The sequence below is a fragment of the Pongo pygmaeus genome, chromosome 20 (assembly GCF_028885625.2).
Source record: "Pongo pygmaeus isolate AG05252 chromosome 20, NHGRI_mPonPyg2-v2.0_pri, whole genome shotgun sequence".
In the NCBI taxonomy this organism is placed as follows: Eukaryota; Metazoa; Chordata; class Mammalia; order Primates; family Hominidae; genus Pongo; species Pongo pygmaeus.
This window is the reverse complement of record NC_072393.2, coordinates 51,663,547-51,690,433: the sequence shown is the minus strand read 5'-3', so window position 1 is coordinate 51,690,433 and position 26,887 is coordinate 51,663,547. Positions and strand designations below refer to the sequence as shown.

Here is a 26,887-nt window from a genome sequence, read left to right as displayed (position 1 = left end):
TCCTGAGTAGCTGGGATTACGGGTACTCGCCACCACACCTGGCTAATTTTTGTATTTTAGTAGAGACGGGGTTTCACCACGTTATCTAGGCTGCTCTCGAACTCCTGGCCTCCAGTAATCCACCCACCTCAGTTTCCCAAAGTGCTGGGATTACAGGGGTGAGCCACCACGCCCAGCTGGATATCTTAAATTTTCAGTTTAAAGAAAGGGAAAAATGGATATTGAGAGGCAGCTAAGTCTCTGACATTCTTCTCCGGAAATCAGAATTTCCAGAGGACTAGGATACATTATGGTAGTGATTCAATGCTTAGATTTTAGAATCAAAAAGACCTGGATTTGAATCTTGTGGGGAAGGTGAGTTAGATTATTCGGACCTTCCTGTTGAGAACAACTGAAAAAAATGTCCTTCAAAGGATCAAATAGCCAATAAAATACAGTAAGGACCCACCACGCCAAATAGTTAAGAGAATGATATGTGGGGGCCAGGTGCGGTGGCTCACTCCTGTAATCCCAGCAATTTGGGAGGCCAAGGCGGGTGGTTCGAGACCATCCTGGCTAACACAGTGAAACCCCATCTCTACTAAAAATACAAAAAATCAGCCGGGCGTGGTGGTGGGTGCCTGTAGTCCCAGCTACTCGGGAGGCTGAGGCAGGGGAATGGCGTGAACCTGGGTCGGAGGGGGGCGCGGAGCTTACAGTGAGCCGAGATTGCGCCACTGCACTCCAGCCTGGGAGACAGAGCAAGAATCCGCCTCAAAAAAAAAAAAAAAAGAATGATATGTGGGGCTCTGAAACCACATTTGCTCTCAGGGTGTTTGCTGATGTGGACACACTGGGGTTTCCTACTTGGCAGCCTTACTGGAAGGAGCAGGCAAAAGTCAAGGCCAAAGCCAGCCCACGGTGAGCAACTGCAGGAACTGGGATTCCAGAGAGCTACAAGCTCAGGTAAGGATGACCCGGAAGACTGAAGAGGCATTCAAGATGCAGAAATCAAATGAAAAAACAAGAAAGATCCTGAGAATCTGTGGTCACAGACTGGGCCTTGGCACAGGTTTGCAGCCAGGTTCACGTCCTCTGTGTGATGGTACTTCTAGCTGACATGTCTGGCAGAAACAAACACAAGTCCACCTCTGGAAGGAACTGTCATCTAGAAGCCCCACAAATATTTTTGTTTGTTTTGAGATGCAGTTTCGCTCTTGTTGCCCAGGCTGGAGTACAGTGGCGCAATCTGCAACCTCCACTTCCTGGGTTCAAGTGATTCTCCTGCCTCACCTGCCAAGTAGCTGGAACTACAGGTCCATGCTACCACACCCGGCTAATTTTTTGTATTTTTAGTAGAGACAAGGTTTCACCATGTTGGCCAGTCTGGTCTCGAACTCCTGACCCACCTTGGCCTCCCAAAGTGCTGCGATTACAGGTGTGAGCCACCATGCCTGGCTTTTTTTTTTTTTTTTTTTTTTTTGGATATGGAGTCTCACTGTTGCCTAGGCTATAGTGCAGTGGCACAATCTCAGCTCACTGCAACCTCCACCTCCCCAGTTCAAGCGATTCTACTGCCTAGGCTTCCCAAGTAGCTGGGAATTTTTTTTTTTTTTTGGTAGAGATGGGGTTTCACCATGTTGGCCAGGCTGGTCTTGAACTCTTGACCTCAAGCAGTCCGCCCGCCTTGGTCTCCCAAAATGTTGGGATTACAGGCGTAAGCCACCACACCCAGCCCACCACAAATAATTTTTCAGGTAATGAGTAGTACACAAATAACCAAACACAAATGGAAATAATATGAACAAGAACCAGCAGAAACAACAAAAACACCCACATAGGCTTCACATGATGAAACTGTCAATCACAGATTATAATACAAAATTTATTTTAAACTATGTTTAAAAATTTAAAAAGCTTGGAATTATCAGCAAGGAAGCCAAAACTAAAAAAAAAAAAAAAAAAAATCAAAATGGCCTAGTAGGTAGGAAAGGGAAAAAAAACCACTGACATAACTTTTACAAATGAAAAATGCAAGGCCGGGTACAGTGGCTCACACCTGTAATCTCAGCACTTCGGGACGCCGAGGCGGTGGATCGTGCCATCAGAAATTTGAGACCAGCCTGGCCAATATGGTGAAATTCTGTCTCTACTAAAAATACAAAAATCACCCGGGCGTGGTGGCGTGCGGCTGTAGTCCCAGCTACTCGGGAGGCTGAGGCAGAAGAATCGCTTGAGTCTGGGAGCTGGAGGTTGCACTGAGCCGAGGTCATGCCACTGCACTTCAGCCTGAGCAACAGAGCGAGACTCTGTCTCAAAAAAAAAAAAAAAAAAAAAAAGCATACATCAGTGTTGTGTAGGGAAGAAAAAACAAAAAATGCAATAATCAATAGTAACCCAATGGCTGGGTTAAATAGCAAAAATTGATCTAACATATTTATACAAGTGGTTTTTTAAAGGAAAAAAATGATAACACATTTAATTGGCATTCCAGAATCAGAAGAAAGAATAGGTACAAAGACAATATTTATTTATTTATTTTTATTTTTTGAGACGGAGTCTGTCGCCCAGGCTGGCGTGCATCCGCTCACTGCAAGCTCCACCTCCTGGGTTCACATCATTTTGCCTCAGCCTCCCAAGTAGCTGGGAATACAGGCGCCTGCCACCACGCCCAGCTAATTTTTTGTAGTTTTAGTAGAGATGGGGTTTCACCGTGTTAGCCAAGATGGTCTTGATCTCCTGACCTCGTGATCTGCCTGCTTCAGCCTCCCAAAGTGCTGGGATTACACGCGTGAGCCACCGCGCCCGGCCCAAAGACACTATTTAAAGACATGATAGTTGGAAAATTAAAAACTGATAAAAGACACCAATAGCACTAAAAAAAAAAAAAAGGCCAAGCATGGTGGCTCACACCTGTGCTCCCTATACTTTGGGAGGTCAAGGCAACAGGATCACTGGAGGCCAGGAGTTCAACACCAGCCTGGGCAACACAGCAAGACCTCATCTCTACAAAAAAACTAATTTAGACCAGGCACAGTGGCTCACACCTGTAATCCCAGCACTTTGGGAGTCCAAGGAGGGCGGGTCACCTGAGGTCAGGAGTTCCAGACCAGCCTGGCCAACATGGTGAAACCCCGTCTGTACTAAAAATACAAAAAAATTAGCTGGGCGTGATGGTGGGCACCTGTAATCCCAGCTACTCAGGAGGCTGAGGCAGGAGAATCACTTGAACCTGGGAGGCTGCAGGTTGCAGAGAGCTGAGATCATGCCACTGCACTCCAGCCTGGGCCACAGAGTGAGACTCAAAAAAACAAACAGGCCAGGCGCAGTGGCTCATGCGTGTAATCCCAACACTTTGGGAAGCTGAGGTGGGCACATCACCTGAGGTCAGGAGTTTGAGACTAGCCTGGCTAACATGGTGAAACCCCGTTTCTACTAAAAATACAAAAAATTAGCCAGGCGTGGTGGCGTGCAGCTGTAATCCCGGCTACTCGAGAGCCTGAGGCAGGAGAATCGCTTGAACCCAGGAGGCAGAGGTTGCGGTGAGCCGAGATCGTGCCATTGCACTCCAGCTTGGGCAACAAGAGCGAACCTCCGTCTCAGAAAAAAAAACAAAAAACAACTAATTTAAAAAAATGCATACCTAGGCCAGGCGCAGTGGCTAACACCTGTAATCCCAGCACTTTGGGAGGCCGAGGTGGGCAGATCAGGAGGTCAGGAGATCGAGACCATCCTGGCTACAGTGAAACCCCGTCTCTACTAAAAATACAAAAAAATTAGCCAGGCGTGGTGGTGGGCTCCTGTAGTCCCAGCTACTCGGGAGGCTGAGGCAGGAGAATGGCGTGAACCCGGGAGGCGGAGCTTGCAGTGAGCTGAGATCATGCTACTGTACTCCAGCCTGGGCGACAGAGCAAGACTCCGTCTCAAAAAAAAAAAAAAAAAATGCATACCTAGATACATTGAGGTGAAGGTGCCCAGCTATGTGGTCTTGAGCAATTGATTTATCTGAAGCTCAATTTCTTAAACTGAAAAAAAAAAGCATGCTAACCGTTCCTCAAAAGACTAGTAGGGCCTGTAATCCCAGCACTTTGGGAGGCTGAGGCAGGCAGATCGCTTGAGGTCAGGAGTTCGAGACCAGCCTGGCCAATATGGTGCAACTTTATCTCTACTAAAAATACAAAAATTAGCTGGGCATGGTGGCGTGTGCCTGTAATCTCAGCTACTTGGGAGGCTGAGGCAGGAGAATTGCTTGAACCTGGGAGGTGGAGGTAGCAGTGAGCAGAGATTGAGATCCTGCCACTGCACTCCAGCCTGGGTGACAGAGCGAGACTTTTTCTCCAAAAAAAAAAAAAAAAAAAAAAAGAAGATAAAGGGTTTGCTGGCTATGGGACCTTGCCAGGCACCAGCAGCCTCATCTGTACAACAAGGCTAATAGTTCTTACCCCAGATTCAAGCCAAAAATCTGCATAAAGCAGATTACAGTTACAATTCTCTGGATACTTTTTCTTAACAAATTTCATCTGGCACAAGTGTATTTTTTTTTTTTTGTAGTGGTGGGGGTGGATTTGGGGTGTTTTTATTTTATTTTTTTTGAGACAGGGTCTCATTCTGTCACCCAGGCCGGAGTGCAGTGACACAATCATACCTGACTGTAACCCCAAACTCCTGGGCTCAGGAGATCCTCCTGCCTCAGCCTCCCAAGTAGCTAGGACCACAGGCATCATACTAGCTAATTTTAATTTTTTTTGTAGAGACAAGGTCTTTGTTGCCCAGGCTGGTCGGGAACTTCTGGGCTCAAACAGTCCTCCTGCCTCAACCTTCTAAAGGACTGGGATTACAGGGGTGAGTGACTGCACCCAGCCACAGGTACTTTTTGGAAGGGAGGTAGGACACGGGGGTTGCGAGCACAGCTGTGAGTGAAAATTTGCACACCATACACAACTGGTTTGCAATTCTCAGTCTCAGCCACCTCACCTGCAAAATGAGAACTGAAATTGTACCTATTTCAGGATTTGTGTAGTCAGGGAGACTACATAGTTTGGTATATGTAAAAAAAAGTTCTTATGGGCTGGGCACGGTGGCTCACGCCTATAATCTCAGCACTTTGGGAGGCCAAGGCGGGTGGACACCTGAGGTCAGGAGTTCAAGATCAGCCTGGCCAACATGGCAAAACTCGTCTCTACTAAATATGCAAAAATTGGCCAGGCGTGGTGGCTCAATGCCTGTAATCTCAGCACTTTGGGAGGCCGAGGCGGGTGGATCACCTGAGGTTAGGAGTTCAAGACCAACCTGATCAACATGGTCCCATCTCTACTAAAAAATACAAAAATTAGCAGGGCATGGTGGCAGGCGCCTGTATTCCCAGCTACTTGGGAGATTGAGGCAGGAGAATCGCTTGAACCCAGGAGGCGGAGTTTGCAGTGAGCTGAGATCTCGCCATTGCACTCCAGCCTGGGTGACAGAGTAAGACTCTCTCCCCCCAACCAAAAAAATACAAAAATTAGCTGGGCGTGGTGGCACATGCCTGTAATCAGCTACTCCAGAGGCTGATGAAGGAGAATCGCTTGAACCCAGGAGGCGGAGGTTGCAGTGAGCCGAGATTGTGCCACTGCAACTCCAGCCTGGGTGACAAGAGCGAAACTCCATCTTAAAAAAAAAAAAAAAAAAAAGTTCTCATGATGCCTGGCACATAGTAGATGCTTAATAAATGTCAGCAAATGTGGAAGAACCTAAATTGAGGACCTATGTTTATCTTCTCATTTGATACCCCGAGTTTCAGCCCTGGAGCCGATTTGGAGGGCAGATGCTCACCTACACTCTGTACTAATCCTCCACCTTGGCCTGGCATCCGTGCTCACTGCTAAGTCTCCATCAAAGTCATAATAAACCCACAGGGTCATAAACCCACAGGCACAGAGCGCAGCATAGGACTGCTTCCAGGTGCCATCTGTCTCAGGTTTTTCTTTTGAGTCGGTTTGCTGAGCAGCTGTGTATGCACCAAAGTGTATCCTTAAGGACAGCATGGGCCGGGCACGGTGGCTCACGCCTGTAATCCCAGCATTTTGGGAAGCCGAGGCAGGCGGATCACAAGGTCAGGAGATTGAGACCATCCTGGCTAACACGGTAAACCCCGCCTCTACTAAAAATACAAAAATTAGCCAGGCATGGTGGCACGCACCTGTAGTCCTAGCTATTTGGGAGACTGAGGCAGGAGAATTGCTTGTACCTGGGAGGCGGAGGTTGCAGTGAGCCAACATCGCACCACTGCACTCCAGCCTGGGTGACAGACCGAGACTCTGCCTCAAAAAGAAAAACCTCCTGGGCTCAAGTGATCCTCCCACTTCAACCTTTCAAAAGTGCTGAGATTGCAGGCATGAGCCACCGCACCCAGTCTGCATTTTTTAATGAGCACCCCAGCCGAGTCTGAAAATTAGGTAGGGTTGGGAAATACTTGCTCACTGGAGTTTGCAGTTACACCGCCATCTCACACTGCTGTACCAACAGCTGAAGGGGGAAAGACAGTGTGCCCTAACTACTCTGCAGTAAATCTAGATCTGTCTTACCCATTCCTCTCATAGATGCTCTCAGACTTTAAAAACCCCATGTTTTCCAAAGTACCTTCTGAGGTATCCTAGTTCTTTTTGTTGTTGTTGTATTTTGTTTGTTTGTTGAGACAGCCTCGCTCTATCACGCAGGCTGGAGTGCAGTGGCGTGATTTTGGCTCACTGTAGCCTCTGCCACCGGGTTCCAGGGATTCTCCTGTTTCAGCCTCCAAGTAGCTGGGATTACAGGCTCATGCCACCACACCTGGCTAATTTTTGTATTTTTAGTAGAGATGGGGTTTCATCATGTTGTCCAGGCTGGTCTCAAACTCCTGAGCTCAGCTGAACTGCCAGCCTCGGCCTCCCAAAGTGCTGGGATTTCAGGTGTGAGCCATCATGCCTGGCCCCGAAGTATCCTAGTTCTATGAAGTGCTTCCCAATAAAGGGTTCCATAGCGAAATACTTTGGGAGCCTCTGGGTTCTGTCTTAAAAATTCACATGATGCAGTGAGGAAACTCATTTTATGTTGTCTCACCCTGCTTCTTGGATTTCAGATCCCCTTTGTCATGCAATGTCTATTTACACGAGTTCTACAGAATGTTTGGCATTTTTTGTTGTTGGTGGTGGTGGTGTTTGTTTTGAGACAGGGTGTCACTGTGTTGCCCAGGCTGGTCTTGAACTCTTGGGTTCATGGGATTCTCTCACCTCAGCCTCCTGAATAGCTGAGACTACAGGTGTGTACCACCACACCTGGCTTATGCAGGCGGTGTTTTGCAGAAACATTGGTTATGCTTTTTTTTTTTTTCCTGGAGAATGGGGTCACGCTCTGTTACCCAGGCTGGTCTCAAACTCCTCAGCTCAAGCTATCCCTCTGCCTCTGCCTCCCAAAGAGCTGGGATTACATGTGTGAACCACCATGCCCAGCCAGAAACAATGGCTTATTACCCACTGGGTCTGGAAGAATCTGGACTTCCAAAATATCAGCTTCTGTCTCCTCTGTGACTGCTTATGAGCACATCCTCTGTGTGCCCCGTGTGGGCGTTAGGTTAGGACTGGTGCAGTAGCAAGGCTGCCATTCTGGAGAATGAACTGACACAAAACAAGCCACAGAGAATTCATCTAGTTGGGTGGCATCACTGGCCCAGACCAGTAACAGTCTTTTAGTCTTTTACTCTTTTTAAAAAATATTTATTTATTTATTTATTTATTGAGATGGAATCTCGCTCTGTTGCCCAGGCTGGAAAGTAGTGGTGTGATCTCGGCTCACTGCAACCTCCGCCTCCCAGGTACAAGTGATTCTCTTGCCTCAGCCTCCCAAGCAGCTGAGATTATAGGCGCCCACCACCATGCCCAGCTAATTATTGTATTTTTAGTAGAGACAGGGTTTCGCCATGTTGGCCAGGCTGGTCTCAAACTCCTGACCTCGGGTGATCCTCCCCCCTCAGCCTCTCAAAGTGTTGGGATTACAGGTATGAGCCACCACACCTGGCAGTCTTTCACTCTTTTAGTTCACTGACTTAAAGAACAGCATTTTGCCAGGCGCGGTGGCTCACGCCTGTAATCCCAGCACTTTGGGAGGCTGAGGCGGGCAGATCACAAGGTCAGGAGATAGAGACCATCCTGGCTAACACGGTGAAACCCCGTCTCTACTAAAAATACAAAAAATTAGCCGGCATGGTGGCGGGCACCTGTAGTCCCAGCTACTTGGGAGGCTGAGGCAGGAGAATGGCGTGAACCCAGGAGGCGGAGCTTGCAGTGAGCTGAGATCACGCCACTACACTCCAGCCTGGGCAACACAGTGAGACTCCGTCTCAAAAAGGAAAAAAAAAAAAAAAAAAGAACAGCATTTGGCCCCTGCAAACCTTTGGACCAAGTGTTTACCTCTGGGGAGGGACCAAGTTCTTATTCCTCTGGCTGTCACCCCACGGTGGTCTCTTCCCTGTCCTTGAAGGGTGGCAGCTTGAGACAATCAAAACAAAGAAGGTCTTCCAATTGTAGCACAATTAGGAGACAAAGGTATGAAAAGGACAAGCCAGCACACCCTAGGCAGATCCCGCTTGAGCTTCACTGGCCCCCGCTGGGACCTTCTGTCTCACAGTCCTCTCCACAGGCATTGGCCGAGAATGCTAGAGCCCCAGGTATTCAGCCAGGAACACGGCGAGAATGCGGCTCAAGTTGTGTACTGTGGGTGGGTGGAGATTGGCCTCGGTGTCCGCAGGGGTGTGCCAGACAGCAGGGAAGGGCGTGGAGATGAGATGGAGCACGGGGACTCCTGAAGTGACAGAGGAGACTTTGTCAGGTCTGCTGCAGCCCACCACAACCCAGGAGCCCAAGCCCAACCTCTAGGTAACCTTGCCTTGCCACCACACACTGGTGAAAGATACTATGTTCTGGCACTTTTTTTTTTTTTTTTGAGACGGAGTCTTACTCTGTCGCCCAGGCTGGAGTGCAGTGGCGTGATCTCGGCTCACTGCAGCCTCTGCCTCCCGGGTTCCAGCGATTCTACTGTCTCAGCCTCCCGGGTAGCTGGGATTATAGGCAGGCACCACAACACCTGTCTAATTTTTGTATTTTTAGTAGAGATGGCGTTTCATCATGTTGGCCAGGCTGGTCTCAAACTCCTGACCCTCAGGTGATCTGCCCGCCTCAGCCTCCCAAAGTGCTAGGATTACAGGTGTGAGCCACCATGCCCAGCCTGGCACTTTTTTTTTTTTTTTTTGAGATATCATCTCCTTCTGTTGTCCAGGCTAGAGTGCAGCGGCTCAATCAAGGCTTACTGCAGCCTTGACTTCCCAGGCCCAGGTGATCCTCCCACTTCAGCCTCTCGAATAGCTGGGACTATAGGTGCGAACCACCATGCCCGGCTAATTTTTTGTATTTTTAGTAAAGACAAGATTTATGCCATGTTGCCCAGGCTGGTTTCAAACTCCTGGGCTCAAGGATCCACCTGCTCAGCCTCCCAAAGTGCTGGGATTACAGGTGTGAACCACTGTGCCCAGCTGCAAACATTTCTGGAATGCTTGCTATGTGCTGGGTGCTGGTCCAAGTAAGGTCTTTACCGGTGTTAGCACGTTCAATCCCCTCAACAATACTCTTAAGATAGGGAGTATTATCCCCATTTTACAGATGAATAAATCAAAGCGCAAAGAGGTTAGGCCACTTAGCACCATTCCCCAGCCCTGGGAAGGGGCCTTGGCCAGTTCCAGTTTGTGGCTTCCTTGGACACCCACCCTCCATCCCTCCCTGCAGCAGGTACCTCTGCGGAGGAAGGGGATGTGGTCGTCTTCCACAGAGCCAAAGGGCTCCCCAGGTTGGAAGTACATCACTTCCTGGGGATGAGACTGCAGCAGGTTCAAACGGTGCAGACGCTTCTCTGGAGGTGGGGGCGATTAGAGAGGAAGGGTTAGTCCTTAGTAGTCAAAGGTCCCCAGTCTACAAATCAGAGGAGGGCAGAGCACCCAGAGACAAAGCCCTGGTCATCCCAACAAGAATGAATGCCAGTTACTCCTTCCTGTGGGCTCACTATGTTCCTGGTCTCATTCAATTCCTCCAAGTCTAAGACATAGACATTCTTTTTTTTGAGACAAGATCTTGTGGCCTGGTGCGGTGGCTCACGCCTGTAATCCCAGCACTTAGGGAGGCCAAGGCAGGTAGATCACCTGAGGTCAGGAGTTCGAAACCAGCTTGGCCAACATGGTGAAACCCTGTCTCTACTAAAAATTAGATGGGTGTGGTGGTGGGTGCCTGTAATCCCAGCTACTTGGGAGGCTGAGGCACAAGAATTGCTTGAACCTGGGAAGTGGAGGTTGCAGTGAGCTGAGATTGCACCACTGCACTCCAGCCTGGGGTGACAGAGTAAGATTCTGTCTCCAAAAAAAAAAAAAAAGATCTTGCTCTCTCACCCACACTGGAGTGCAGTGGGGCAATCCCAGCTCAGTGCAGCCTTAATCTCGCTGGCCTAAGTGATCCAGTGATCCTTCGGTCTCAGCCTCCCAAATAGCTAGGACTTCAGGCGCATGCCCCCATGCCTGGGTAATTGTGTGTGTGTGTGTGTTAGAAATGGGATCTTCCTATGTTACCCGGGCTGGCCTGAAACTTCCGGGTTCATGTGATCTTCCTGCCTTGGCCTCTCAAATTGCTGGGACTACAGGCATGAGCCACTATGTCTGGGCCCTCCGGCCTTTTTGTTTTTTTTTGAGACAGAGTCTTGCTCTGTCGCCAGGCTGGAGTGCAATAGCACAATCTCGGCTCATTGCAGCCTCCGCCTCCCGGATTTAAGCAATTCTCCTGCCTCATCCTCCTGAGTAGCTGGGAGTATAGGCACCCGCCACCACACCCAGCTAATTTTTGTATTATTAGTAGAGATGGGGTTTCACCATATTGGCCAGGCTGGTCTCGAACTCCTGACCTTGTGATTCCCCCACCTCGGCCTCCCAAAGTGCTGGGATTACAGGCGTGAGGCACCAGGCCCGCCCCCCCCTGGCCATTTTACAGATAGGAAACTGAGGCTCAGAGAAATGAAGCCACTTGTCCAAGTTCACCCAGCTGGTAAGATTGGAAACCACGGCTGTCTCACCTTAGAGCCCCTGTCTGGTAATCACTATTACTAATCTCTAGTTCCTTAGAAAGACTAGGGAGGTAGAGGAAAGGCTGGATGAGCCTTTATTTTATTATTTATTTATTTATTTATTTATTTATTTATTTTGTGACAGAGTCTTGCTCTGTCACCCAGGCTGGAGTGCAGTGGCACAATTTCAGCTCACTGCAACCTGTGCCTCCAGGGTACAAGCGATTCCTCTGCCTGAGCCTCCGGAGTAGCTGGGACTACAGGCACACGCTACCACACCAGGCTAATTTTTGTATTTTTAGTAGAGATAGGGTTTTATCATATTCGCCAGGCTGGTCTCGAACTCCTGACCTTGTGATCCACCTGCCTCAGCCTCCCAAAGTATTGGGATTACAGGTGTGAGCCGTTGTGCCCAGCTGAGCCTTTATTTTTAAAAACAATTTTTAATTTTTTTAATTTTAATTTTTATTATTACTTTTTTTTGAGACAGAGTCTCACTCTGTCCCCAGGCTGGAGTGCAGTGGTGCGATCACAGCTTACTGCAGCCTCGACCTCCCAGACTCAAGTGATCCTACCACTTCAGGCTCCCAAGTCACTGGGACTACAGGCAGGTGCCACCATGCCTGGCTAATTTTTTTTTTTTTTTTTTTTGAGATGGAGTCTCGCTCTGTTGCCCAGGCTGGAGTGCAGTGGCGTGATCTCGGCTCACTGCAACCTCCGCCTCCCAGGTTCAAGCGATTCTCCTGCCTCAGCCTCCCAAATAGCTAGGATTACAGGCACATGTCACCACGCCCAGCTAACTTTTTGTATTTTTAGTAGAGACGGGTTTCGCCCTGTTGGCCAGGCTGGTCTCAAACTCCTAACCTCAGGTGATCCACCCACTTTGGCCTCCCAAAGTGCTGGGATTACAGGCGTGAGCCATCGCGCCTGGCCTAATTTTTTTTTTTTATTTTGTAGAGACAGGGTTTCGCTGTGTTGCCCAGGCTGGTCTGAAACTCCTGAGCTCAAGTGATCCACCCACCTCAGCCTCTCAAAGTGCTGGGATTACAGGTGTGAGCCACCAAGCCCAGCTTTTTTTTTTTTTTTTTTTTTTTTTTTTTGAGACAGGATCTCATTCTGTTGCCCAGGCTGGAGTGCAGTGGCGCAATCTTGGCTCACTACAGCCTTGACCTCCCAGGCTCTAAGGATACTCCCCAGTAGCTAGGATGACAGGTGCATGCCACTGCACCCAGCTAATTTTTTTTTTAAGAGATGGGTTCGCCAGGCATGGTGGCTCACGCCTGTAATCCCAGCACTTTGGGAGGCTGAGGTGGATGGATCGCGAGGTCAGGAGTTCGAGACCAGCTTGGCCAACATAGTGAAACTGTCTGTACTAAAATACAAAAATTAGCTGGGCGTGGTGGCATGCGCCTGTAGTCCCAGCTACTCGGGAGGCTGAGGCAGGAGAATGGCTTGAACCTGGGAGGTAGAGGTTGCAGTGAGCCAAGATCGCGCCGCTGCACTCCAGCCTGGGTGACAGAGTGAGACTCCAACTCAAAAAAAAAAAAAAAAAAAAAGATGGGGTCTCCCTATGTGGCCCAGACTAGTGGATGAGCCTTTAGAGGGTAGGTGCCTGTCCTACCCCAGCCCGCCGCCCTGTACCCCATACCCCAGGTGGGCTGGGGTCACCTCCGCATTCATCCTTACCAATGCTCCTCAGCCGATGGAACCAGCGGACCGTGCGAGGGAAGTGGCTGTAGAAGGTGGGATTGGGGGCTCCCAGGAGATCAAGAAGCATAAAGAGCTCCTAAGGAGAAAGGCTAGGACTGGAGGGGCCCGTGCAGGATGACGCCAGCCCTGCTTCACCTTCTCCCTCCCTCGCCAGAAGCCAGGGGACCCTGGTCTTACAATAGCCTGGATCCTGGTGGGGCCGGGGCTGTGAGGTATAGACTCCAGGAGCTGGGCCAGGTGCCGGGAACCGTAAAGGGAGTCCTTGGGTCCCCACTCCTTCAGCGCCTCTTCACCGTCCAAGAAGAGCAGTTGCAGGGTCACCGGGGCTGCCTGTGGGAGCAGCGAGGGGGTAGTCAGAGCCAGCTCAGGACTAGCCCTCAGCCTCAACACACCCACACTTCTTGCCCCCTTGCATGGCTTAACAGAACACATGAGGTGTCCTCACTCATAGAACGTGATAGCCAAGAGCACAGATTCCGAGTCAGTTGTCTGGGATCAAATCCGTACTTGGCTGCTTCATAACAAAGCAGGCATGGGGAAGTTACTGACTTCTGGAAGGATCAGTTTCTTCATCTATAAATGGGGTTAATAAGAGGTTTGTTTTTTTTTTTTTTTTTTTTTTTTTAAGAATAAGTCTTGCTCTGTCACCCAGGCTGGAGTGGAATGATGCAATCTTGACTCACTGCAACCTCCACCCTCTACCTCCGAGGTTCAAGAGATTCTTCTGCCTCAGCCCCCCATATAGCGGTGACCACAGGTGCCTGCTATCACGCCTGGCTAATTTTTTTGTATTTTTAGTAGAGACAAAGGTTTCACCATGTTGGCCAGGCTGGTCTCGAACTCCTGACCTCAAATGATTCACCTGCCTCAGCCTCCCAAAGTGCTGGGATTACAGACGTGAGCCACCGCGCCCGGCAATAACAGTTCTTTTCAAAGGGTAAGGTTTGAATCCGGGTCTTAGAACAGTGTCTGGCATATAACTAAATAAGGGTTATCTCTGATTATTATTCCTCAAGCTCAGTTTGGTGAAACAGATAGATCCACAAATGAATAATTATACAAACAGTGAAATGCAGTTGAGACAAATGCTTCTAAGAACTATAGAGTCCTGAGAGGGCATAGGAAGGAGGCTGGGGGATGACCTGGCCTGGAGAGGGCATTGGGTCTTTTGGGAAGGGATGTTTGCCATAAGAGTGGGTAGGAACCGGCCTGGGAAAATGGAGCAGGAGGAAGAGTATTCCCAGCCAAGGGAGCAACACAGGGCAAGGCTGTGGCCAGGGAAGGGGTCCCAGAGGTTTGAGAGGAGTCCGGAAGGTTTAGCAAGGGCCAAGGAGTGTGGGCTTTGTTATAGGGACACTGGGGAGGCACAGAGGGGGGTTGAGCAGGGCAGGAGCATGATGAAATCTGTGTTTTTCTTTTCTTGTCTTTTTTTCTTTTTTGAGACGGAGTCTCACTGTATCGCCCAGGCTGGAGTGCAGTGGCGCGATCTCGGCTCACTGCAAGCTCTGCCTCCTGAGTTCACGCCATTCTCCTGCCTCAGCCTCCTGAGTAGCTAGGACTACAGGCGCCCGCCACCACGCCCGGCTAACTTTTTGTATTTTTAGTAGAGACGGGGTTTCACCGTGTTAGCCAGGATGGTCTCAATCTCCTGACCTTGCGATCCACCCGCCTCGGCCTCCCAAAGTGCTGGGATTACAGGTGTGAGCCACCGCGCCCGGCCTGTGTTTTTCTTTTCTGTTTGTTTGTTTTGAGACAGAATCTCGCTCTGTCATCCAGGCTGGAGTGCAGTGGTGCGATCTTGGCTCACTGCAACCTCCGCCTCTCGGTTTCAAGTGATCCTCCTGTCTCAACCTCCCAAGTAGCTAGGATTACAGGTGTGTACCACCATACCCAGCTAATTTTTGTATTTTTAGTAGAGATGGGGTTTCCCCATCGGCCAAGCTGGGCTCCAACTTCTGACCTCAAATGATCCGCCTGCCTCGGCCTCCCAAAGTGCTGGGATTACAGGCACGAGTTACCATGCCCGGCCGGGAAGGCCTCTTTGAAGAGGTGACATTGGAGTGGACACCTGAGTGAAGAGTGGGAGCCAGCCAGGAAGATATCTATGAAAAGCATTTTTTTTTTTTTTTTTTTTTTAAGAGACAAGGTCTCTGTCACCCAGGCTAGAATACAGTGGCACGATCATGGCTCACTGCAGTCTCAAACTCCTAGACTCAAGCCATCCTCCCCTCTCAGCCTCCCAAGTAGCATGCCACTACGCCCAGATAATTTTTTTTTTTTTTTTGAGATGGAGTCTCTCTCCGTTGCCCAGGCTGGAGTGCAGTGGTGCAACTTTGACTCACTGCAACCTCCGCCTCCCGGGTTTAAGCAATTCTCTGCTTCAGCCTCCTGAGTAGCTGGAGTTACAGGTGTGCACCACCAAGCCTGGCTAATTTTTGTATTTTTGGTAGAGATGGGGTTTCACCATGTTGGCCAGGCTGGTCTTGAACTCCTGACCTCGTGATCCATCCACCTGAACCTCCCAAAGTGCTGGGATTCCAAGCTTAAGCCACCGAGCCTGGCCAGAAAAGCACATTCTATCCAAAGCAAACAGCAAGTGCAGATGCCTTGAGGCGGGAGCAAGCTCTGTGGGTTTGAGGAAGCCAGAGGAGGTGGGGGTGGCTACAGCAGAGTGAGCAAGAGGTGAGGGGTGGGAGATGAGGCTGGAGAAGTAACAGGGCACAGCTCGTGGGCCAATATAAGGACTCTGGATTATGCCTGAAATGAGGCGGGAGCCCTGGGAGGGTTTGGGGGAAGAGGAACGAGAATCTGACATCTAGAAGGTAAAAAGATCCCTGTGATGGCCAGGCGCGGTGGCTCACGCCTGTAATCCCAGCACTTTGGGAAGCCGAGGTGGGCAGATCACCTGAGGTTGGGAGGAGAATTGCTTGAACCCAGTAGGCAGAGATTGCGGCGAGCCAAGATCTCGCCATGTGCACTCCAGCCTGGGGAACAAGAGCGAAACTCTGTCTCAAAAAAAAAAAGATCCCTGTGGCTCTGTGCGTGGAGTAGAGTGGGAAGACGAGAGGGATGACAAATGTCCAGGCAAGGGAGGGTGGGGGCTTGGGAAAAGGTGGAGGTAGCCCACTACCCTCCCCAACTCCTGCTCCTCACCTGTTCTTTGGCCCTGCTCAGCTCCAGGTCAAGTGCCTGGGCCAGCTCCAGCAGCAGGGCACAGGGCACAGCCGAATCCGTGGCCCCTACAAAGGGGGTCGATCCGGGTGGGAAGAGCTTCGAGTCATAATGGCAGGCAAGGGTGAGGTGATGGGCAGCCCTCGGGTCCAGTGTGGCCACCACATTGCCAAAGTCCACTGGCCCCAGGGGCGTTGAGGCTGTGAAGGGATCCAGCTCCACGTGCCAACCTGCTGTCAGGGACCGCAGCGTGGCCTCCAGGAACTAGCGGCAAGAGAGAGGTGGGAGGGTGGACGGGGACTGGGGAGGAGGTGGGGAGAAGGGCCACGTGACCTGAGCCATGCAGAGCAGATGGGTTGACTCTAAAGCCCTACTCTGATTTAATGGATTTCTTTCTTTCTTTTTTTTTTTTTTTTTTTGAGATGGAGTCTTGCTGTGTCACCCAGGCTGGAGTGCAGTGGTTTGATCCTGGCTCACTGCAACCTCCGCCTCCTGGCTTCAAGTGATTCTCCTGACTCAGCCTCCCGAGTAGCTGGGGTTACAGGTGCCCCCCACAACACCTGGCTATTTTTTGTATTTTTAGTGGAGATGGGGTTTCACAATGTTGGCCAGCCTGGTATCGAACTCCTGACCTCAAGTGATCTGCCTGCCTCAGCCTCCCTAAGCGTTGGGATTACAGATGTTAGCCACGTGCCCAGCCCCCCACTCTGATTAAAATCATTCCCTTGACAGTCCTGGTGAGTACCTACTGGGTGCCAGATGTTGGGGAGACCCCACCTCTTGAAGCCAACAAGACTCATCACAGCTTACCCTTAAACAGCTCTGTGTGCTAAGCTCTCTTCTAGGAACCATATAGGGGAGGGACTGCCAATACATGACCCCATTTTACAGATGAGGAATTGGGCTCAGAGAGGTTAAGAAACTAGTCCAGGCCAGGCGCGGTGGCTCATGCCTGTAATCCCAGCACTTTGGGAGGCTGAGGTGGGCGGATCATAAGGTCAGGAGTTTGAGACCAGCCTGGCCAATATGGTGAAACCCCGTCTCACTAAAAATACAAAAAATTAGCCAGGCATGGTGGTGCACACCTGTAATCCCAGCTACTCAAGAGGCTGAGGCAGGAGATTTGCTTGAACCTGGGAGGTGGAGGTTGCAGTGAGCCGAGATCGCACCACTGCACTCCAACCCAGGCGACAGTGTGAGACTCCATCTCAAAATAAAATAAAACAAAATAAAAAAATAAAATAAAAAAGAAACCAGTCCAAGGTCACAATCTAAGTGGATGAGGTAGCATTGGGACTCAGGCAGTATTTAAATGACTTTTTTTTTGAGATGGAGTCTCGCTCTGTCACCCATGCTGGGGTGCAGTGGCGCAATCTCAGCTCACTGCAGTCTCCGCCTCCCGGGTTCAAGTGATTCTCGTGCCTCAGCCTCCCAAGTAGCTGGTACTACAGGTACCCACCACCACGCCCGGCTAATTTTGTATTTTTAGTAGAGATGAGGTTTCACCATGTTGGCCAGGCTGGTCTCAAACTCCTGACCTCAAGTGATCTGCCTGTCTCGGCCTCCCAAAGTGCTGGGATTACAGGCATGAGCCACTGCACCCGGCTAAGGTCTACCATTTATTATCTGTAGGATTTGTGCAATGTGTATAACCTCTCTTAGCCTCAGTTTCCCCATCTGCCTAATGAAGATCATATTGGTACCCACCTTATAGGGCTGTCTGTTGCCTGTGCCTAGCACACAGTAAGCTTTTGGTGGGGGCATTAAGGGGGGCAGTACAGCCTGGTGGTTTGTTACCAGCATGGAGTCTAGAGTCCGATTAACTCCAGTCAGAGCCCCAGTTCCTCCTCTTAGCTCCTTTGGGATCTTGAACAGGATTCTTATTTCCCATTCCCTGGAGAGCTAGGGGGTCAGGGACTGGAGGTGGGTCCCTTTACCTTTCTGACTTGGAGATTTCCCGGGCTGCCCGGGGTTCGCACAACCAGCAGGGGGCGCAGATAAGTGCTCCAGAGACGCCGTGGGTCCAGTTGTCCCACCACCCTCCGCAGCCGGGCTTCGGGGAGGCTTCCGATCAACGGGACCTTGGGAAGGAGGTGGGATAGGGAAGGAGAGAATGAGAGCAACCCCCCATTTCAACCCTACCCCGGGCGCCGTCACCCGCGAGGAGCCCCGGGTCCTCTTCCTAATCTGCGGCCTCCAGCATCGGAGACTTCTAGGATAAATCCAAGGCTCAGGAAAAGTCCTTCCAAGACCATCCAGTCCAGCCTACCTCAAACTTGATGGGGAAATCGAGGCCCAGTGAGAGAGAGGGGAGATGGAGGAAGGGACTCTTCCAAATAGTTGACTAAAGGCGTAGAACCCTGAACCCCCCCGTCTTACTATTTCAGACCTTTCCTCTTAAAAGGAAGCTACTGTTGCAGAACCAGCCCGAAGCCTTATTCCTTTGGTAAGGGTCATGCGCTCAGATGACGAAGACGGTGGCATCTGCGGTTAGGGTCGTACGCTAAAGCCACGTCAACCCTGGGTAACAGCGGGGAGGGAATGAGGGTCCCCGTGGTGCCCGGGTCCCCGCCCAGCCTCACCCGCAGCTCCCGGCCCAGCGGCAGCTCCTCAGTCCTGCGGTGCCAGCCGCTCCAAATGGTGTAGAACGCCGAGCCCACGGCCAGCGCCAGCAACAGAGGCAAGAGCCGAACCCGCGGTAGCAGGCGGCGCTTCGGCGGCAAGAGTGGCTCCATAAGTCCACGTTCCCCGAGCCGCAGGCGGGGCCGCCCGCGGCCCCCAGAACGCATGGCCGCTTTGCCCTGAAACCTGTACCAGACCACGGATTGAGTTTAGGCCCAGCCAAGTTCCACCCCATGGAATCGGTGGGCCAATAAGCAACAGCTGCGGCTGCACCAGCCCATCCCACAGCGAGCAGCGAAACCAATAAGAACTACGGTCCTGAGGACACGCCTCCCAGCCTCTCTTGGGTATTTGGGTTGGTTCCCCTGAGAATGGCACGACCCAAATGGGAGCGCAAGAGAGGTAGGCTCCGCCTTAGCGGAGGAGGGAAAGCCAATGAGCAGCGTTTGATCTTGGAAAATATTCGCTCTCCCGGGCGCAGGTCCATGCCCCTTCCGGATGTAGGCAGGGGATTGGTGGCGCAGGGTCGGAAAGATCATTAGATACGTCAGTAACGCGTCCCAGAGGGAAGAGGGGCGGTGCCTGTCTCCGAAGCGAGGAGCGGATTGGCTTCACGGAGGCGGCGCCCCCGAAGTCACGGCCGGCGGGCATTTGGAAATAGCTTGTCATTTCCCTCCTTCAACCTGTACCATTCTTCAAGAAACTGTTTGAATCAGACCGCCTTTCCTTTTGTCTTCATTGTCATAAACATCTGCCCGCCTGTGGTTCTGACTGGCCTCGAACCCCTACCCGAGGCTTTTATGCCATCATTGTGCACCGTTGGTGGGGAATGCTATGGCAACAGGCCACGCCTCCACTGACTGGTTGGCTTTGCGCAGGCGCCAACGGAAGTGGGTCGCAGGAAGAGGAAGTCCCGCCTCTCTTTCCTCGGGCGGCAGCAACGCGGAGGAAACGGGAGTGAACGGAGAGCGTATTAACCATCATGTGAGGCCGGGCTAGGCTTAGGCGGCGGGAATGAGGTTGAGGGTGGAAATTTGACCGATTGAGTGTGGGAAGGGTTGAGCAGAGCGGGGGGGGGCAGGGGCGGATGTTTTAGGGATGCAGCGTCCTGTTTTTCTCCTGATGAGTATGAGAACGGGCGTGGGGCCTTTGACGCATCGTGACTTCGGGAGAGAGGACAGCTTTATCAGATAACGCGCTGGGCTGGGCGCGGGGGCTCATGCCTGTGATCCCAGCAATTTAGTAGGCCAAGGCGGAGCATCGCTGGAACACAGGAGTTCGAGACTAGCCTAGGCAACATAGCGAGACCCCCGTCTCTACAAAAAAAAAAAAAAAAAAAAATTAATTATGAAAAACATGTTTTAAACGATAACAGAGAGGGGTCCTAGATAATTAGTCCTATTGAAATGAATGTTAAGGGGCAGCGATTTTAGGAATACTGGGGGAGGCCGGGCGCGGTGGCTCAGGTTTGTAAATCCCAGCACTTTGGGAGGCCGAGGCGGGCGGCTCACCTGAGGTCAGGAGTTTGAGACAGCCTGGCCATTGTGGTGAAACTCCGTCTCTACCAAAAATACAAAAATTAGCCCGCCGTAGTGGCGGGCGCCTGTAATTCCGGCTACTCGGGAGGCTGAGGCCGGAGAATCGCTCGAACCCGGGAGGCGGAGGTTGCTGTGAGCCGAGATTGCGCCACTGCACTTCCAGCCTGAGCAACAGAGTAAGACTCCATCTCAAAACGAAACAAAAGAAATCAAACGAATACTGGGCGGGGGGGACGTTAGGACTTTTAGAAATAATGATTTGAAATAAGGGACTTATCTTGATCATTTGAGCTGGAGACGGGTGCATTTTCGACTTGATCACAACTTACACGGATAATGAACGAGTCATTGACATGATTTTGCGCATTTATTGGTGCAGCAAATATTACATTGAATGCTTATGTATCGGACACTGCTTAAGCCACATAGGATACATCAGTGAATGAAATCTCTAGTCCCCAAGGGAAAAAAAAACTTTTTCTCTTTTTCTTTTTTTTTTTTTGAGACGGAGCCTTGCTCTGTTGCTCAGGCTGGAGTGCAATGGTGCGATCTCAGCTCACTGCGACCTCTGCCGCCTGAGTTGAAGCGATTCTCCTGCCTCAGCCTCCCGAGTAGCTAGGATTACAGGCACCCACCACCATACCCAGCTAACTTTCGTATTTTTAGTAGAGACCAGGTTTCACCATGTTGGCCAAGCTGGTCTCAAACTCCTGACCTCAAATGATCCACCCACCTCGACCTTCCAAAGTGCTGGGATTACAGGTGTGAGCCACCTTGTCTGATTGGAGTGTACTAGCACGATCTCTGTCTCCTAGGTTCAAGCGATCTTCCTGCCTCAGCCTCCCAAGTAGCTAGAATTACAAGCATGCGCCACCATGCCCAGCTAATTTCTTTTTGGAGATGGAGTCTCACTCTGTAGCCCAAGCTAGAGTGCAGTGGCATGATCTTGGCTCACTGCAACCTTCGCTGCTGGGGCTCAAGCGATTCTGCTGCCTCAGCCTCCCAAGTAGCTGGGACTAGAGGGATGCGCCACCACACCTGGTTAATGTATTTTCTAATTTGTATTTATGTTTTGAGACAGAGTTTCGCTCTGTCGCCCAGGCTGGAGTGCAGTGGCATGATCTGACTTCACTGCAACCTCTGACTCCTGAGTTCAAGCGATTTTTCTACCTTAACCTCCCAAGTAGCAGAGATTACAGGTGTGCACCACCACGCCTGGCTAATTTTCTGTTGGTTGTTTTTTTTATTGTTGTTTGGTTTTGTATTTTTAGTAGAGATGGGGTTTCACCATGTTGGCCAGGCTGGTCTCGAACTCCTCACGTCAGGTGATCCACCCACCTTGACCTCCTAAAGTGCTAGGATTACAGGCATGAGCCACCGTACCCAACCCCTGGGAGGGTTTTGAAGAGTGACATATTATGATTTAGGTTTTAGCACAACCCCCTCAGACCACTCTGTGGAGAACAGACTGTCAGGGAACGTGGGTGGAGGCAGAGAGACCAGAAAGATTCCAGGACAGAGATGACAGAGGCTTAGGCCATGCTAAGAAATGGCCACTTCCTACAGATTTCATGTAAGATGTGAGGGAAAAAGAGGAATCAAGTTGACAAAGAGGTTTTGCCCAGAGAACTAGAAGAATGGAGTTACCATCAAAGCAGATGGGGAACGCTGTAGATAGGGTAGGCTTGGGTGGTTGGGTGATCTGGATCCCGACCTGAGACATGCAGAGTTGAAAATTTCTGGCTGGGTGTGGTGGCTCATGCCTGTAATCTCAGCACTTTGGGAGGTCGAGGCGGGTGGATCGCAAGGTCAAGAAATCAAGACCATCCTGGCCAACATGATGAAACCCCCTATCTACTAAAAATACAAAAATTAGCTGGGCATGGAGGTGGTTCATGCCTGTAGTCCCAGCTACTCAGGAGGCTGAGGCAGGAGAATCGCTTGAACCCAGGAGGCAGAGGTTGCAGTGAGCCGAGATCACGCCACTGCACTCCAGCCTGGCAACAGAGCAAGACTCCGTCTCAAAAAATAAAAAGAAAAGAAAATATCTGTTAGGCGTCCAGCTGATGATACTCAGAAGGCTGAACAGGAGGACAGATGTGGTGGGACAAGGTTGGGGAGACACTGAGGCCAAGGCCCTGACCACCCATCCTCACAGCTCCAGCCTCTCAGCTCCAGCCTCTCTCACTTATTGGTTCCATGTTTGTCCATGCAGGAGCCTCCTCAACAAGCCCAAGAGTGAGATGACCCCAGAGGAGCTGCAGAAGCGAGAGGAGGAGGAATTTAACACCGGTCCACTCTCTGTGCTCACACAGTCAGTCAAGAACAACACCCAAGTGCTCATCAACTGCCGTAACAATAAGAAACTCCTGGGCCGCGTGAAGGCCTTCGATAGGTGAGTGCTGGGTCCTGGGAGGTGTTCTCTGCAGGCCTGGAGAGGCCGCCCCAGCTCCAGTCTGAAGAGCTCAAAGACAGCTTTCTCAGAAGCCTGGGGTGTATGGCCAGGCGCGGTGGCTCACATGCCTGTAATCCCAGCACTTTGGGAAGCCAAGGCGGGTGGATCACCTGAGGTCAAGAGTTCAAGACCAGCCTGGCTAACATGGCGAAACCCCATCTCTACTAAAAATAAAAAAGCCGGGCGTGGTGGCGCACTCCTGTATTCACAGCTACTCAGGTGGCCGAGGCACAAGAATAGCCTGAACCCAGGAGGTGGAGGTTGTGGTGAGCTGAAATCGCACCACTGCATTCCAGCCTGGGCAACAGAGCGAGACTCTGTCTCAAGAAAGAAAATGATAATTTTCAACAGCGCTGTGAGGAAGGTAACGTGATTATCTCCCCTCTTAAAGAGGAGCAAACTGGCACATAGAGGTGCAGTCCTTTGCCTTAGCCTCAACCTAAGGACTGGCAGAGTTGGCCTTGGCAGCTTGGTCATCCCGGCCTAGCACCTGCACCCTTCCCCAAGCCATGCTGCTGGAGGGGGTGAGCAGCAGGCAGTAGGGGGCACTGTCAGAGGTACGCCCCTCACGCCCAGTGCCTCCCCTCCCTGTTCCCCACCAGGCACTGCAACATGGTGCTGGAGAACGTGAAGGAGATGTGGACTGAGGTACCCAAGAGCGGCAAGGGCAAGAAGAAGTCCAAGCCAGTCAACAAAGACCGCTACATCTCCAAGATGTTCCTGCGCGGGGACTCGGTCATCGTGGTCCTGCGGAACCCGCTCATCGCTGGCAAGTAGGGGCCGCCTATCCGTCGACAGAACTCACTCCTCTGTCCTATGAAGACCGCTGCCATTGGTGTTGAGAATAATAAAGCTCTGTGTTTTTTTCTAGTGGTATCTGTTCCCAGAGCCTTGCGAGTGGGGTGGATTCAGGAGAGCTTGGGGGAGGCAGCTGGTATCGGACTGAATGGTGGGACCAGGACCGCTGAGCAAGTTGAGAGGCCCTGGCTCTGCCCATCAAGGCCTCACTTTCCCCATCTGCAAAGCAAACAGGTTGGATGGAAATGAGCGCCCAGTTGTGGCACTGGAGAACATTTTAGCTCTCCTGCGTTAATCTTCCTGAGCGTCTCCTTGTCACTCTGTTGCTCTCTTCTCTACCTCTTATAATGAATTGGCCTTGCTTGACCAAAATATCTTTTGGGGCCAGGCATGGTGGCTCATGCCTGTAATCCCAGTACTTTGGGAGGTGGAGGCGGGCAGATCACCTGAGGTCAGGAATTCGAGACCAGCCTGGCCAACATGGTGAAATGCTTTCTTTACTAAAAATACAAAAATTGGCCAGGCGTGGTGTCTCACGCCTGTAATCCCAGCACTTTGGGAGGCCAAGGCGGGTGGATCACCTGAGGTCAGGAGTTTGAGATCAGCCTGGCCAACATGGTGAAACCCCGTCTCTAACTAAAAATACAAAAATTAGCAGGGCATGGTGGCAGGTGCCTGTAATCCCAGCTACTCAGGAGGCTGGGGCAGGAGAATTGCTTGAACCCCGGAGATGGAGGTTGCAGTGAGCTGAGATGGCCCCACTATACTGTAGCCTGGGTGACAAAGTGAGACTCCATCTCAAAAATTGTATATGTATATCTTTCAGCCTTTCTTTACATTTGTTCCTTCAGCAAACATCCCCCAAATGCCCCCTCTGTGTCCAGCCCTGTGTTGCAATGCAGGGGCACCAGGTACCCAAGAGCCTCTGATCTGCCCTCAAAGACAAGAGGATTAGACAGGTGATTAAAGCAGTCAGTACCACCAGCACAGTGGCTGAGGTGAGAGCATTGCTTAAGCCCAGAAGTTTGTGACTAGCCTGGGAGAATGGTTGTGAGGTTTATAGACAGTGTGATACTATCTCTAAACTAAATAGATAAGAAACAGAAAAAAGGGCCGGGTATGGTGGCTCACACCTGTAATCCCAGCACTTTGGGAGGCCGAGGCAGGTGGATCACCTGAGCTCAGGAGTTTGAGACCAACCTGGCCAACATGGTGAAACCCTGTCTCTACTAAAAATACAAAATTAGCCAGGCATGGTGGTGCACGCCTGTGGTCCCAGCTACTTGGGAGGCTGAAGCAGGAGAATAGCTTGAACCAAGAGATGGATGTTGCACTGAGCTGAGATCACGCCACTGCACTCCAGCCTGAGCAACAGATTCTAAGACTACCTCTCAAAAAAAAAAAAAAAGAAAGAAAAGAAAAGAAAGCAGTCAGTAGCTAAATACTACTGCTAGTGATCCTGGCTAACACTTGCTGAGCTGTTTAGGTGCCAGGCCAGGCTCACCGCTTTTCAAACATCCTCCCAACAGCTCTGGCACGGGCCTGTTAATTTATTATCCCCCTTTTCCAGAAGAAGGAACAGACACAGAGAGGCAATGTCACTTTCCGGGGACAACCAGCCAGGAAGTGGTGGTGCTGTGATTTAAACTCACCTCCAGAGCCTGTGGCTTCACCCCTGAGCTCTGCTGCCCCTCAAATTCAACTGTATTACCCTTGAGAGGAATTCTCTGACAAATATGGGGAGATAGATAGAGGTGGGAAAGGGAGGCGGTATATATTAGGGGGGGATTAAGGAAATTCCCTGTGTTGCTCTGACACACACATCGTGTGCTCCCCATATCTTTGTTTTTTGTTGTTTTTTTTTTTTTTTTGAGACAGGGTCTCATTCTGTCTGCCAAGCTGGAGTGCAGCAGCACCGTCATGGCTCACTGTAGCCTTGACTGCCCAGGCTCAAGTGATCCTCCTGCTGGCTTTTTGTAGAGATGGGATTTCACTATGTTACCCAGGCTGATCTTGAACTCCTGGGTTCAAGTGATCCTCCTGCTGGCTTTTTGTAGAGATGGGATTTCACTATGTTACCCAGGCTGATCTTGAACTCCTGGGCTCAAGTGATCCTCCTGCCTCGGCCTCCCAAAATGCTGGAATTACAGGTGTGAGCCACTGTGCTGGGCCCTCCCCCCTTATCTTTGTCTCTGCTTATGTCTGTGTCCTCTGGATATAGGCAAACACCTGAAAGGTGCAAGAGTTTGCAGGCCTGAAGTCAGTGCACACTCAGTGAGATGTGTGTCCTGCTCTGAGCTGTGAAAGGCACAGCCTGGGGCCGGGCGTGGTGCCTCACGCCCTGTAATCCCAACACTTTGGGAGGCCAAGACAGGCGGATCACAAGATCAAGAGATCAAGACCATCCTGGCCAACATGGTGAAACCCTGTCTCTACTAAAAATACAAAAATTAGCTGGGTGTGGTGGTGCACGCCTGTAGTCCCAGCTACTCGGAAGGCTGAGGCAGGAGAATTACTTGAACCTGGGAGGTGAAGGTTGCAATGAGCCGAGATCACACCACTGCACTCCAGCCTGGCAACAGAGTGAGACTCCGTCTCAAAAAAAAAAAACAACAAAAAAAGAAAGGCACAGCCTGAGATACACTGTGAGCATTGTGGCAGAGCTGGGACCCTGCAGCAGAGAGAGGCCTGGTACACAGAAGGCAATGGGTTATGGGATTATAAAGGCGTGCATTTACTACATCTAATTGGAAACAACCATCTGTGGGGTGGATACTAGAGCTTTTTTTTTTTTTTTTTTTTTTTTTTTGAGACAGAATCTCACCCTGTTGTCCACAGGCTGGAGTGCAGTGGCACCATCTCCGCTCACTGCAACCTCCACCTCGCGGGTTCAAACAATTCTTCCTCAGCCTCCCAAATAGCTGGGATTACAGGCGCCCGCCACCACGCCCAGCTAATTTTTGTATTTTTAGTAGAGACAGGATTTCACCATGTTGGCCAGGCTAGTCTCAAACTCCTGACCTTGTGATCCACCCGCCTCAGCCTCCCAAAGTGCTGGGATTACAGGCGTGAGCCACCACGCCCGGCCTAAGCGATCCTATTTTATAGATGAGATCGTTGAAGCCAAGAGAGGGTAAGCAACTTGCTCAGGGTCACCCAGTTAGGAAACAATGGTACTATTTCCAAACCCGGGGAGCCGGGTCCTCCAGAAAAAGTCTTAACTCTTGGGTAGCAAGATGGAGCTGCAGTGTCCTAATCTATAAAGTTGGGACAAGGGGCATGCGACAGGAGGTCACCCGGGGTTTGGTTCTGATACAGGAAGCAACACAGCCCTGGAGTCACAGTCTGGGTTCCATTCCTGCCTGCTTTCTCGGGTGTGGTGTTGACCTGTACTTACTGGGAAATGGAAATCAGTTTCCCCACCTTGCGGGTTGGCACCCAAGATTCCAGTCCTGGCCGCTCTGCTTAGCTTGTCTGAATTTCCTTCCTCATCTCCTGCCCCACA

The 26,887-nt window shown here is 50.9% G+C and overlaps 2 protein-coding genes across 3 annotated transcripts; one reads left to right on the top strand and one right to left on the bottom strand.

Annotated features, from left to right (window-relative positions):
* Positions 1-8,637: 8,637 nt before the first annotated feature.
* QPCTL (glutaminyl-peptide cyclotransferase like) lies at positions 8,638-18,758 on the bottom strand. Of its 2 annotated transcripts, XM_054463259.2 has the most exons (7): positions 18,552-18,758; positions 17,907-18,050; positions 15,952-16,233; positions 12,976-13,128; positions 12,775-12,874; positions 9,778-9,894; positions 8,638-8,793 (listed from the first exon to the last, which is right to left on the bottom strand). In XM_054463259.2, the coding sequence occupies exons 1-7, from the start codon at positions 18,756-18,758 to the stop codon at positions 8,648-8,650; spliced, it is 1,149 nt and encodes a 382-aa protein (XP_054319234.1). In that variant the 3' UTR covers positions 8,638-8,647. The 2 variants fall into 2 exon arrangements, with proteins under 2 accessions (XP_054319234.1, XP_054319235.1); XM_054463260.2 differs by lacking the exon at positions 15,952-16,233.
* SNRPD2 (small nuclear ribonucleoprotein D2 polypeptide) lies at positions 18,514-23,454 on the top strand. The gene is made up of 4 exons (XM_054463261.2): positions 18,514-18,993; positions 19,470-19,575; positions 22,345-22,524; positions 23,187-23,454. Coding segments are annotated over exons 2-4 (357 nt in total). The 5' UTR covers positions 18,514-18,993; positions 19,470-19,573; the 3' UTR covers positions 23,362-23,454.
* The last annotated feature ends 3,433 nt before the right edge of the window (positions 23,455-26,887 follow it).

Coding starts and splice junctions, on each gene's coding strand:
- QPCTL (XM_054463259.2), bottom strand. CDS start 18,758: ATGCGTTCTGGGGGCCGCGGGCGGCCCCGCCTGCGGCTCGGGGAACGT. Junction 18,051..18,551: donor CGCTGGGCCGGGAGCTGCGG/GTGAGGCTGGGC, acceptor CTCCTTCCCAAG/GTCCCGTTGATCGGAAGCCT. Junction 13,129..15,951: donor TGAGCAGGGCCAAAGAACAG/GTGAGGAGCAGG, acceptor CTGCTCCCACAG/GCAGCCCCGGTGACCCTGCA.
- SNRPD2 (XM_054463261.2), top strand. Junction 22,525..23,186: donor CGCGTGAAGGCCTTCGATAG/GTGAGTGCTGGG, acceptor GTTCCCCACCAG/GCACTGCAACATGGTGCTGG.